Source organism: Tachypleus tridentatus, chromosome 6 (genome assembly GCF_004210375.1).
Source record: "Tachypleus tridentatus isolate NWPU-2018 chromosome 6, ASM421037v1, whole genome shotgun sequence".
NCBI lineage: Eukaryota > Metazoa > Arthropoda > Merostomata > Xiphosura > Limulidae > Tachypleus > Tachypleus tridentatus.
Window position 1 is genome coordinate 83348835 of NC_134830.1, and position 14007 is coordinate 83362841.

A 14007-nucleotide genomic window follows, 5' to 3' on the forward strand; every position below is an offset into this window, starting at 1 on the left:
CTTCTACGTTGAGCAGTAAAGAGTTATATATGTGCAGAAGCACAAGATACTCCACAATAAGTCATCATTCAGGTCTTTAGTATCGACTATAATTATACGCTATATTGTAATTCTGTTGTGTAACTGCAATAACAAGGTATACTTGTTATAGAAAGCAGTCTTTCAAACGTGTAGTAAAGACTACTAAAAATTTTTTTATGAAATTTATTCAATACCATAAAAGTAGTTATTCTAGTATGGTTCCAACAGGTGTACCGTATTATCGGCACTTGTGTAATATTTAAAATTACAATAAAGAATTAAAAAGAACATTTACAATTAACACAGTTTACAATTTTATTGAAGCCTCGTGGCTTCTACTGTAAAATGACATACTACAAGTGTGTTATCTTCTACGTCATCTTCAAGAGTTACAATGCGTTACAAGACATATTTTATACTTTCACCCATTGTCGCATTGCTTCACTGATGTTCGCATCTGTCAACTATTTTTCTTATACATATCACGCCATATATCAACATATTGACTTGCAGTTCATTCATCTCTACTTAAAACTTCTTGTTTTTATGTTTCATTATTTCTAATATTTAATGTTATAACACCACGAAGCTGAACTAAAATTAAAGATTTCCCCATAATAGTGAATGTTGTGTAATTTTTACAAACTCGACTACAGCTGATGTTTTTATTTTATTATTTCTTATGTAACCTTTATGTTGTTACAATCTGTGTTTTATTATTTCTTTTAGTTTGCCCAATATAATTACTATTACATTTACATTCTATTTTGTAAATGCCTGTTTTATCCATTAATTTTATTTTGTCTTTAGCATTCTCTATCGTATCTTTTACTTTACTTACTGGTTTGAAGATAGGATAAAAATTATAATACTTTATATGATTAACTTGTTAAATCTGGAACACAAGGTAAACGTAAAGTTTGTTTTTTTTTTTGTTTTTTTTCATAAATAGATCTTAATGTGGTATTTTTATCTGTATTTTAACCTTTCTTAAATATCTTCAATGCTTTGTCTACTATATTTGGTGCAAACATTCTTTTAGTAGTTATGTACCTAATTGATAATAATTCGTTATTTAAATCTTTCTGTCTTGAATATGTATTTAAAGTTTGATAAACATATATGTAAAATGCAAAAAATTTTTTTTGTTTTTATATCACATAATTCTTTGTGTGGTGGCATAGTAATAGCAAATGGTTTGTGGAAACTGATATTTCAAAGTTACCTACTGTTTCTTTTCTAACTAGTGCAATATTAAACTACAAGATTCTTATAGTTATTTAAATAGTAAAATATCATCGATTCAATCTACGTGTGAAAATGAAGAAAGTAATAACATCAATTTTTAACCGTACTAGTTATATCCTAATCCCGTATTATACATAAAGAGCAAAGTGCGTCGCAACATCAGTATTATAGTATTTTTATTTGACTATTAAGTAAATCCAAGTGAGCGATATATTTTAACATCGGTACAAAGGCACAAATCATAATGTTATGTAGCAAGGTACGTTTCAACGTTAATACCAAGGAACCTGAATATTATGCAACACACAAAGTGCAACATATATTTTGACAGTAAAACCAAGGACCTATAATATTACGTGACACACAAGATTTTCGTCGTATCAGTACTAAGGAGTCTAAAGCACTTGAAGAAAGGAAGGTATAAAGTATACTAAAATCTTGTTGCCAAAGGAATTCTATTCGCATCAGGTGAATAATGTAAAAAGTACGCCTAGAGATCAAACACTAAAAATATTTCTACAAATTAATTTTTCGTAATTTTATCTTCAGAATACTATAAAGCTTCAGCAAATCACGGTCTTAATATTATTTTGTTTTACATTTAAAAAGTGATAAATAATAATGATTAAATGATATCTTTCTGTTTTGTAGTACATAATGTAATGTAAACTATATACATGAGCTGCTATATTTGTTATGAAGAGTCAAAAAGTTTACACTGCAAATTTTGTCATTTGTCGCAGCAATAAGAAATATAATTTAGGATGTTTTATTACTAGTATCTATTTATATTGCTCTGTTTGTTTTTTGTGTGTTTTGAATTTTCGCGCAAAGCTTCTCGAGGGCAATCTGTGCTAGCCTCTATATTGCTCTTTTATTTTATGAAAATTCATTAAATTATATATTTTCTATTTCACTATTAAAACAACTTGTGGAACATTTTTTAAAGACAGGAAGCATGAAGACTTGCTATGAATATTTTTCTATAGATAAGTAATGATTAATTGTAGTGTGATCATCAAAAGAAATATATAGTAATGCAATCTCTTTATTTCTTTTGCACTTTTTCGTAGTAACTGATTAAACGTTATTGAAAGCTGCTATTGTTGGTTATGTGAAGATATTTAATTACATACATACACATTTTCTAGATTGTCTGTTGTTTTTTACTTGATCACTTTTTAAACCTATTAGTGTTTAGATTCCATTTTCTCTAGTTGTAGTAAAGTAATTCGTCGCTTACAAAGTTGGATGTGTATTTAGTAATCGACCTCCAGATGAATACGCAGCTAGCAACTTTTCATGTTCTGCCATTTTGTAGCTGCTTTGTTTAACGTTGGTCATTGTGCGTGGTGAAACATGTTTTTATAATGAATTATCAGCTAAGCTACAAACTTGTTTGTTTGTTTATTTGTTTTTGAATTTCGCACAAAGCTACTCGAGGGCTATCTGTGCTAGCCGTCCCTAATTTAGTAGTGTAAGACAAAGGGAAGGCAGCTAGTCATCACTACCCACCGCGAACTCTTGGGCTACTCTTTTACCAACGAAAAGTGGGATTAACCGTCACATTATAACGCCCCCACGGCTGGGAGTGCAAGCATGTTTGGCGCGACTCGGGCACGAACCCGCGACCCTCAGATTATGAAGCGAACGCCTTAACGCGCTAGGCCATGCCGGGCCCAGCTACAAACTCTAAGTGTTACAGAAAATAACTATTTCACAGACACCGATTAAGTATCCATGTATCTTAATACACTAACATGATGTAAATGGATGCATTTTGTATGAACATTTATATATTTACTTCTCTTTGTGTAGGAACAAAGGAAGCTCTTATGTTCAATTGTTTAAACATTACTTTTTGTCATTTCAGTTGTATACATCTGCCATAGTTATAATTTTTCTTTGTGGCGACAACAGATACATTTCTTTATCATGTCAGTGGTGTGCTAAATTTAAACATTTTTCTATCTGACCCCTGATTTCCAGAAAAGGATGGCCGACAACTCGTAGGAAAACCTGCTCCTCCTCCCAAACCAGCTTCTCTTCAGTACACTACAGTAGAATCCAGACATCTTCTTCCTGTAAAAGGTAGTTTTGTACAAATGGATATTGTTGTGTTTAATAATTTTTCTTATATTAACTCTATATAAGTTTAATTAGCTTATCTTTAAATTCTTAACTAAGTCCAATGAATCATAAATATTTTATATGTATTTTTATGTGCTATTTTTAAGTATTTGGTACCAATTTTACCTCGTTATTAATTAATGTTGTTATAGCGGCATAGCGTAACATATTGTCAACTCTTTACTTTGGGTGTGCGTAGTTTATAAACTATGTTCAATGCATTATGGCTGTAATAAGATTAACGGTAAAATCCCACTATTTAAATAGATCAGTCACAGAGTTCGCGATTGGTGCTTTTAAATAGATGCCTTCTGTTTAGTCTATAAGATAAAATGAAGGAGGACTAGTGTAGATAACCCTTGAGTAGCTGTGCAAGAATAATTGAAACAAGAAGAAAAAGAAGTACTACAACTACTGGTGTTAATTAACAGACGAAAAGAGTTTATGTAGAATTTTAGTGAAGATTATTTATTGTTTTCTTAAACTATTTTACGTTTTGTGAATCGTTTGAATTTCGCGCAAAGTTAAACGAGGGATATCTGCGTTAGCCATCCCTAATTTAGCAGTGTAAGACAAAAGTGAAGACAGATAGCCTTCACCACTCACCGCCAACTTTTGGGCTACTCTTTTACCAATGAATAGTGGGATTGGCCATAAATTTATAAAGCTTCCAAGCCTGATAGGTCGAACATGTTTGACAAGACGGAAATTTGAACCCATATCCTCAGACTCGAGTGTCCTAACCACCTGGCCATGCTAGGACTTTGTGGACGGTGTTATTAAGGTATAGTAAAATTGTCATTTTTAAGATTCACACAAGCACGGAATGAACAAACACGTGTGCCTATCATAGAACTGTCTCCAAACGTGTATACAACGGTATTTAGTAAGTTACATTCTTAATATTTCCAGTGGGTTTTTTTTCGATTTGGTCCTATATTCATACATTATTTGTAGAATAAAATAATGTTATTTAACTAAATATATATGATACAATACAAAAAGTCGCAAGATATTTACGGCTGTATAAAATACCAAAAATGCAGTATTGAATAATAACGACAATGTAATTTTGAACTAACTTGATTAACGAATGAATAATATACTAACATTTTGTGTAAAGAAGTGAAAGAATCGATAAGATCGATTTATCTAAATGAGTGAATAATTTTGTGTTCCACGTTTTTGACCTAGAAATGATGCTAGAGTTGTTTTTTCATGCAGTTTGATTAGATATTCAAAATAATATATGTTAACTATTAGATATTCTATGGATGATATGTTACACTATTAGATATTCTATGGATGATATGTTACACTATTAGATATTCTTTAGAACACATGGTAAACTATTATTTATTCTACAGAATAGATGTTAAACCATTAGATAGTCTATAGAATATATGCTACACTATTAAGTATTCTATAGAATATATGTTACACTATTATATATTCTACAGAATATATGATACACTATTAGGTATTCTGTAGATATATGTTACACTATTAGATATTCCGTATAATATGTGTGAAACTATTATATATTTTATAAAATATATGTTAAACCATTAGTCTTTCTATAACAAGACGTTTTTACATTTCACACATATTTCTAATTATTATGTCTTTATCCTAAAATGAGAAATTTTGTCCAACCACATACTGATAAACTAAACGTCCACTCTATAAACAACTCATGCATATTGCGTCCGACTGTGACTGTTTTGAATAACAAAAATTCATGATTTTTTTTATATATAGATGCCACAGACTAAAATGTTAAATTGTCATGGCGTTTATAACATGAGATAAAAAGTATATATGTATATATTCAACATTTGATAACTATACATATGTGTGTGTGTGTATACATCAAACTATGAAAGGCTAATCTAAGAAAATTTCTATTTTAACCACAAAAAACATTATGATACAATTGTTCCTCAGTTTTATAATATCTTCGGATGTAGACTTAAGTCACGTAATATTATGCAGTATTAATTCTGTTAAACTATTTACTTTATTGGCACAAACACAGTTTACCCATATACAATAATAATTTTGTTTTTTGTTATAACGTAGAGATGTTTCCTTCAGAAAAAAAAATGTTTTATTCTTGTAAAATGCACTCGATGAATAACAGCATATTATTCGTTAATATTAAAACATAATCCTTGAAGTGCAAATAATTTGTAGTGCTTATTGTAACAGTGACTATGAGTTGAACTTCGATTTCCAGATCTTCAGTACAGTCCAGAATTGTACAACCAGCTGCGATATCTGAAGAAGCAAACGAAGGACTTACGTACAGAGGTTCGAAATCTCAAAAGAATGGCTCAAGCTCAGGCTGTTACAGCACGTGAAAGTGTTCGAGAAACCTGTGTCAGAATCAAGGTCATGGAATGTTAAAGTACTTAAACTGTGTCGTAGATTAAAACACGCATTTACTTTATATGTGAACGGAAGTTTTAGTTACGACGTAAACTCAGACTTGCACAAACTAAACATTTATTGTGTGAAAATATGAAATAAATCATGGACCTATAATAATGTTTCATGTGAAATTAGCACCGAAACCATTTTTAATTTATTAAGAAGAAAATTAAATCTGTACATATTTAAAACAAACTTGAGTTAATATGCTAACTTATTATTTTTCGTAATTTTACGACAGAATAACAGAAACTTATACACGCAGAGTCTCTCCATGATTTAAAAAAAGAATAATTTAGTGAGAAACATAACATCAATGGTTTTCACCTTACATTTTAATTTAGGACATGTTAATTGCTGCCCATGGAATGGAAAATAAGGTGTGTGGTGATAGAATTCGGGTAGCTAAAGACGAAGAAGTATACCATCAAGATGTAGCACGGCTGGAGAATGATTTGTCGTGAGCTTCCCATTTATTTTTTGCTTAAATGAATAGTTTTATATGATTTAACTTAAATATATAATTTATTCTAACTTTATAATCGAGAATACTAATCTTGATAATAAAAAACAATACTTTAATTATTTGATAAGGTAGCTGGCATAATTTCAATATTAATATACCAAAACCTACATGGAAACTGTGAGAACCTCTATAGATCAGTTCTTAAAAAGCAGTTTGGAATAACAACTATTTAAAGCCTATACAAACTACCAAGTAACAAAATCTACTTGGGACCTATAAGAACTGGTATGAATAAAAACCTACATAGACAAAAACGAAAAGTAAAATTTAGTAAGCAACAAATACTACCTTGAAGCTAAATGAACTGTCATGTTGCTAATCATACCTTGAACCTATATCAGTCTTTTTGTAATAAAACTATCGTAAACCTACAAAAACCAAGATGTAATAAGTTCTACCATTAACCTGTTAGAACCAGACTGTAATAAAGCCTTCCTGGAACCCATGAAAACGAATATAGTAGAACAGTAGAACCTTAACATTAAGGGCATCCAAGTACCCTCTATAGCAAGGGGCTCTTAATATAAAAAACAAGCCACACAAAGTTGGATTCCATATTTACTGTATTAAATTAAAATAAAGTATTGAACAACATGAAAATGACCTAAGGAGGTCGAAACGTTGTTCTCTACGTTATTTTGACAAAAAGAGCTTCAACTGAAATAGTATAAATCACTGTTTTTTACGGGTGTTATTAAACAGTAATTTACAACTTTATCTTGAAATCTGTAGTTCGAAAAATTAAATTCTCTGTTAAAACACAAAGGAAGACCAACCACTACACATGAGTTCTATGGATAAGTGACAATAGCCTCCACATTATATGCTAAAACAATGTATATGTTTAGGAAGCTAGAAACAACAGTAGAAGAGTTGCGGGGCAATGTCATCAACAGGAAATGTCGTGTAAACATCAGCGACGTGGAATCAATGGCGTTAATCCTGAGTAGAGCAAGCAAAACAGTGGCAGATTTGAAAGGTAGCTCTTTTTATTTAATTAGTTCCATTCCAGTCTTATGAAAATACTTAAATTAACATCATAAATAATTTAAGCTTTCCTCATAAGAATTAGAAATAGTGTGTGAAATATATAAATCATAAATGTATTCCTAGTCTTACTTGCAACCAGTAGTTAAATATTACCCTAGATTATAATATTCACCACAGAGAGGAGTTTTTAACGAAAATTACTTTCATGAGCGTGTACACTGTAAATATTTCAAAGAAGAATTTCCAGTTACAGGACATATAAAAGTGTGATTATAATATAACAAGGAAGAGGCAAGTCTGAAGTCTCGTATAATTAGTGCTAAAAACTTACATTTACCCTGAAGTGAAATGCTTTTCAAACCTAATGCTTAACGAAAGAAAGAACAAATATGTATACATAAAAAAGGGTCAAGCTACCTGATAACAATGGATGAATATTTCCCAACGATGGTTGGAATACCTATACATTGATATTTCTAAAATCCTTAGTGCTAGTCATAAATCAACAGTTTACAAAACATGTTATTTATTTCTCATCAGTTGAAAATCGTTTGCTTACAATAATTACAACTAAATCAGCAAAAAACACGTACCAACAATTATTAATTTTCAGCAGTTACTTGATGCATTTTTATCATATGCCTTTCTCATGAGAAAAAATACGGAATACTTCCAGATATTTACAAATCATGTGACATATATAAATATTCTAGTCTGATATTTACCAAATTTTACTGATGTGTTACATGTACAATAATGGAATTAATTATGGAAGCACACAACCTATACATGTAAAGAAGTCAAAAGCAATGAGTAATCGAAACTAATAACTAAATGGTGAATTTGTTAGTTGTAAAACAAAACAAAAACCATTATCACACAATATAAAGTAAAATAGTAAATACGTTGTACAATATACTAGTATTTGTATGTGCTCCTTTTGCTTTACACGAAGCATTACTTTTTGTTCTCACGTTGTCATATAGTTTATCAATGTATAGTTGCAAAATATTGTTTCAAATGACATTTATTCATTCAAGTTGGGTAGCTCTTTTCTGACCTCCGAATTTTTACATTACCACATTTAATGCAGGCAAAAAAAATATTCATATTTGGATTATGTTTATAAGTGTTTCATCAACCTTTTTACTCTCAGGATATTGTTTCACCACATTTATTGTGTGCTTGGGATCATTGTCTAGCTGAAAAACCAATCTCCGCTTGATTAATCATGTTTCTGAGGGGATGACATAATGGATCAGAATTTGCCTTTACTTGGTAGCTGTCAGGGTACCATCATTTTTTTAACGATTACAGATAGCACTGGATAAGATGCAGCAGGAACATTTTACTGTTTTGCCACTATGAATATGATGCAATTTTCCTTCTCATTTTCAAACAAATTGACTGTCATTGACTGTTTCTGTAAAATTAAAACTTTCTTCGTCTATAAAGGATGCATTTCTCCATGATTGTTCATTCCACTGTTTATTTATGATGCTCATTTTAACCTTTTGGTTATTGCTTCTCTGCAACAGTTTCCTAGTAGCTACTACGTGTCCATCGAGGCCATTTTCTACAATTGGTATTTTAGAAAACATTCACATTTGTATTTACTGCAAGATCATCTATCTCATGAAAAACGTGCAAAACATACCTCTAGGTACACAACTTTACTTTTGGAGTGTCTGTGTTTTTTACTTTATTCACTTTCTTGTATACAGCTAATGAAACGGTTTCTTGTCGCAATGTAAGTTATCAGTACATGTTTGTACTCTGGTGCATTTTTTCAAACACGAAATTGTTGACATCACCCTAATAATTCTTTCACACTCTTTTTCTCACCATTTCTAAAATTATTTTAATATTATATATTGTAAAATTATTACATAATGACCAGCAGTTTCAACAACTGTAACGTTATTAAATCACAAAATGTACCTTGCTATTCATATTTTATTGGTTTTTCTTTAATTTTGCACAAAACTACTCGAGGGCTACTTGTGTTAACTATTCTTAATTTTGAAGTTATAGACTAAATGGTTGATTTAATACTCTGCTCTGCACATGGGCTCTTTTGACATTCTCTGCGAGTGCTCCCACAGTAGATTATCACTTTTCGCTCTCTTTTATGTGCTTACAGACAATATGTCATCACAAGTTGGGATGTTTTTGATACTAGTACTATTAGAGCAATATGTTGCACATTGAAATTCACTAGAGTGAATATTAATCTCTTTGTAACCCTTGAAGATCCACCAGTATACTTATGGCATGAATTATGTTATTATTCATTTTGGAGTAGATTATGAACAAGATGTTCTTGCTTATTTTAGAAAACGACTATTTTTATCAACTCTCGTAAATGCATGAAATGAAGGATATGCTTTGGCCTTGATGATTCCAAGAGTTGTCCATATCTTTATTTATCTTAATAAAATCTGATGGATGTCTCAGGGAGCAAGTGATCATAGTTGGCTATTGTAAGTATGAGAATATCTGCATCTGGAGAAAAGATGGCCAACTGTACATCATTAGAATTCCGATGCGATGTAAACACTGCTAGACATATCATCAAAGTAAAAATCCTTGTTGGACTTTGTATGACCAGAAAATGAGACAGTGAATAAAATTAGTGGATTTTTTACTGTAGTCGAAAGTCTTTTGCGCAAGTTAATCTGTCAAATCGCTTTCTGTTTGATTGTAAGATAAAAATGGGCCCAAACTTATGTGTCTGATGTTTGTATTGTCTGATACCTTGGTGTATAGGAACCTTTTCACGATGTCTCTTTTTTCTTTATTGTCAAGCTTTTCAGCAAATCTGGTTTGTGGATATCAAACACAAGAATAATCTCGTAAGAGGTTCTAGCTAGTTCGAGGAATTTAGCACTGTAGAATATAGTGTCTTTGGCAGTCTTCAATGTAGATATTTTGTTGTTAACTTCTGGATGAGGATCATCTCATCTAAAATTAAATGTTATGACTAGGTTGAGATGGGTCACCAAGATGCTCATGAAAATTTGGAAATCATACAACATCTTCAAGAATCTCCTCATATATGTTGTCCAGAATGTGAATTAACTTTTATTTGACAGTGTATGGTAGTATTGACCAGTCTGGTGCAAAAACGTGTTCTGGGTATCAAAGTAAACTCACTGTTACCATATGCTTGTTTCTGGTCAATTTCTCGGCCGAATTTAGCTGATACATCAGTCGTCCTTATATATCATTTATTTTTTTGAGGTCTATGATCTTGTTACAATTTTTTTTGTTACCAGTAAGGTAACGAAATTGTTCTCATTTACTAGTGGAGCAAAAATGTTGAAATCTACATTGATTCTCTCGGAAACATTCAACGTACAGTTCTGTCCAGTTTCATCAACACTGGAATATTGGCATGTATTGTCAGATTGTAGTCGATTTCCTTCATCATTGAAAGAGTTACCATTGTTAAAAATAGTTTTGCTTAGTTTGTCCACACATTAATGATTTCGTGTAATTGCACTTTTTGCAAGGTCATGATGTCCTTTATTCTTGCTTTAATTCAGGTTGAATTGATTGTGGAAATCATTAGCCATTCATGTAAATTCTAATTCTGCTAAGAAGAAATGTCATCTGGCGCTGGCGTTTACTACGATATCCATCAATTCAGAACGAACTTTCATTATTTGTTAAAATGTTCGCATAAGTGATCAGTACCAATGGAAACGAAACGAATACTGTAATCGGCATTGAAACTAACTTTAAAACTAAGGTTGATAGAGAGATAAAATAGGCTTATTGGATTGCTAATCTAAACAATGTTTAGCCCAGAAGAATAAACCTTGATCCTGTAATCAGTAATCTTCAATCACTGTTTTATTCTCTTCCGGAAAAATAACTTTTATTTATTTATTATTCCCATGTATTTTGTAACTTTAATGTTTACCCCTAATCTTTTTAATATTAACTATTTATTTCTAATAATTTTCCATGCCTTTCTTTATACACGAATCTGTTTAACACTTCTTTATCAATCATTCGCTATGTGCAACCTTTATTTTACTTCAACTTTAGCTTTTCTTTATCATTTTTAAAGAAAAACATTTATAACACCTTTTACAAAAAAAAAAAAACTTTCGTTTTCCATCATTTTGTACCGGAAATGAAAATTGAGAACAGTACGTTGGAAAATATACAAAAACACTTTCTGGAAGCTCAGGTGGCCTTCATGACGTCACTCAACTCCTTTATATATCACTCATTCAGTTACACCACCATTTCCAGTTTACTTCTGAAGAAAAGAGGTCTGTCCTTTGAAAGCGCTTGAGCTATTAGGTTTTATTGTTTTGCTCATTTCATATATTTATTTATTCATCGAAGCACAAACTCAATAATCACAGCACTGAACTAACTAACTGGCAAATAGTCTGAGAGTAAGTAATATCTACAGGAACTTCAGGTAGATTGACATTCTTGCGGTAAAGTCTTTCTGAAGCTAACGATTTTACCATGCTGTTGTCGAAGTGCATTCAAAGAGAATCATAGCGATTGATTTTTTTTACATTGAATAACCTATCATTTTAGATTCTGGTTTTCTGTACTTTGAGTTAGTTTACTGTATAGGAGCAATCAGATGACTGGAGAGTTATGAATGGCTGATAGTTGTGCTTGCGTCTTTGTGTTAATTTTTTCTTTTTAAGTTTCTATGTAGTGCTGTTTTATTGTGTGGTGCACAAACAGGTGTAACGTGGGTAAAATACGCTGATATGAGAAGAAAATGGATCGCAGCAGTAAAAGGAAAGGCTTATCACTTTAAAAAAAATATTTAACAGCCACATCATTTTACCTAGGTGAGCTAAAGGTGGTCATACTAGACTTAATATCATCATAGATATAAGAAAGTTAACAATAAAATTAATCGTATATAATTTCTTTAACATATATCTGTCACTGTAAACAACGGGATGAAATAAATCGTAAAGAAATAGCTTGAGTTTTTTGTAAATTATATACCAATATTTAATTAAGCAAGAGAATTAATTAGAAAGAAGAAAACACGCAAATCTTATTAAATATCAAATTTTAATAGTATACTATCAACATATTATTTATAGACTTAAACGTTTCGTTTAATTTTTCATAGAAATAAAACACTGTTACGAAACAGAACACATGATCAACTGTAAAACTTTCATACCTTATTAAAAGTTAAAACATTTGGTAAGTTTATCACAACTATTCTATTCTACAGATATAAAGTTGTGATTTTTAAAAATTTTATTTCGCAGATTTACTACTTAGTGATAATATAGCATATCAAATGAAAAAAAGGGCTAAGCCTATCATTAATAATTTAGTAAAAGGATTATTATTGACTAAAAATCTGACAATCGGGTATTAGTTGTAGTACATTGTCACTGTGTTTGTATCTAAACAAGCAGTACAACTCTAGTCTAGCACAGGCTACAGTGGTAGTGAAAAATATCATTGACGACACAAAAGTTATAACTCAAGTTTAGGATAATGTTTAATTAATGTGTAGTGTATTACTATAAATATACGTATTGACTGAGATTATTCTCCTGTATATATGTTTAGTTTAACTAAAATACAAGTAGATCTATCAAAACCATAAACTTTAATAAGTAGATTATAAGTTTTCACATAAATAAAATTGCTAGGTTGTTTTGTTTTAATACCAACCATATTATTTCTGTTTCGAAAAAGTTTGAAGACATTAATTAAAACTTTGCTTAGCAAATTAAAGAATTGCACTCTAATATTCATGTAAGTGGGACATTATTCAATGGGTATTATATCATTTGAAAAACAAATGTAGTCATGCATCGACATACATACGCATTGAATATACAAATTTTACAGTGATAACAGTTAAATTTAGATGTTTATCTAACCAATCTATTACTGTAATTATATTATATGATAATTCAATGGCTTCTATCCAACTCACATGGGAGAAAATAATCTTTGCATATTATATTTTAGTACAAGCAAAACATGTATACATACGTATGAATCATCAGTTATATATCTCTGCTCTAGTTGTCTCTTCTTGGATGGTATTTCACTTACTTGATTATAACTTTAATTTATTCTCTTATCCTCTTACCAACTAAACGGCTTTTTTAAAGATGTACACTTACCTTTTTAGCATAATTTGTAAATCTTCATCTATTTAGTAATGCATTAATTGATCTTGTGCCAATGAATCTGTCATTTTAAGTGGATTAGTTGAATGAGATGATTGTGCAAGTATTTATACATCTTCAGCAAATTCAACTGAAGTCCTCATTCTTTCTTACTCTGCTCCTAAACTTCCGTTGTATGAAAACACTGTAAATCTCTTTCCTAAAACAACCTCTAATAATTCAAAATTTTTGTCTGATTTTGGAATGTTTCTTAATATCATTAACCCCCAGTGGCTCAGCGGTATGTCTGCGGACTTACAATGCTACAAACGGGGTTTCGATGCCCGTGGTGGGCAGAGCACAGATAACCCATTGAGTAGCTTTGTGCTTAATTCAAAACAATAATATCATTAAAGCCATTTTTTTCAAATGGTACAGAAATAAACAGCTGACTTTACACTATTCTATACAGTAATTTTAGAAATCATTTTCTATTGTGCCTGATATGCCTTCTATAGTGTTTTTATA

The 14007-nt window shown here is 30.8% G+C and overlaps 1 protein-coding gene across 15 annotated transcripts in view; it reads left to right on the forward strand.

The window, feature by feature from the left end:
* The window catches only part of LOC143252924 (coiled-coil domain-containing protein AGAP005037-like), a 322060-nt gene that overhangs the window by 283284 nt on the left and 24769 nt on the right, over positions 1 to 14007 (forward strand). For all 15 annotated transcript variants that reach the window (XM_076505800.1, XM_076505801.1, XM_076505799.1 and 12 more), the window contains 4 exons: positions 3259 to 3360; positions 5639 to 5793; positions 6177 to 6292; positions 7207 to 7337. In XM_076505800.1, the coding sequence (XP_076361915.1) occupies positions 3259 to 3360; positions 5639 to 5793; positions 6177 to 6292; positions 7207 to 7337 (504 nt within the window). The remainder of the gene's footprint in view (positions 1 to 3258; positions 3361 to 5638; positions 5794 to 6176; positions 6293 to 7206; positions 7338 to 14007) is intronic.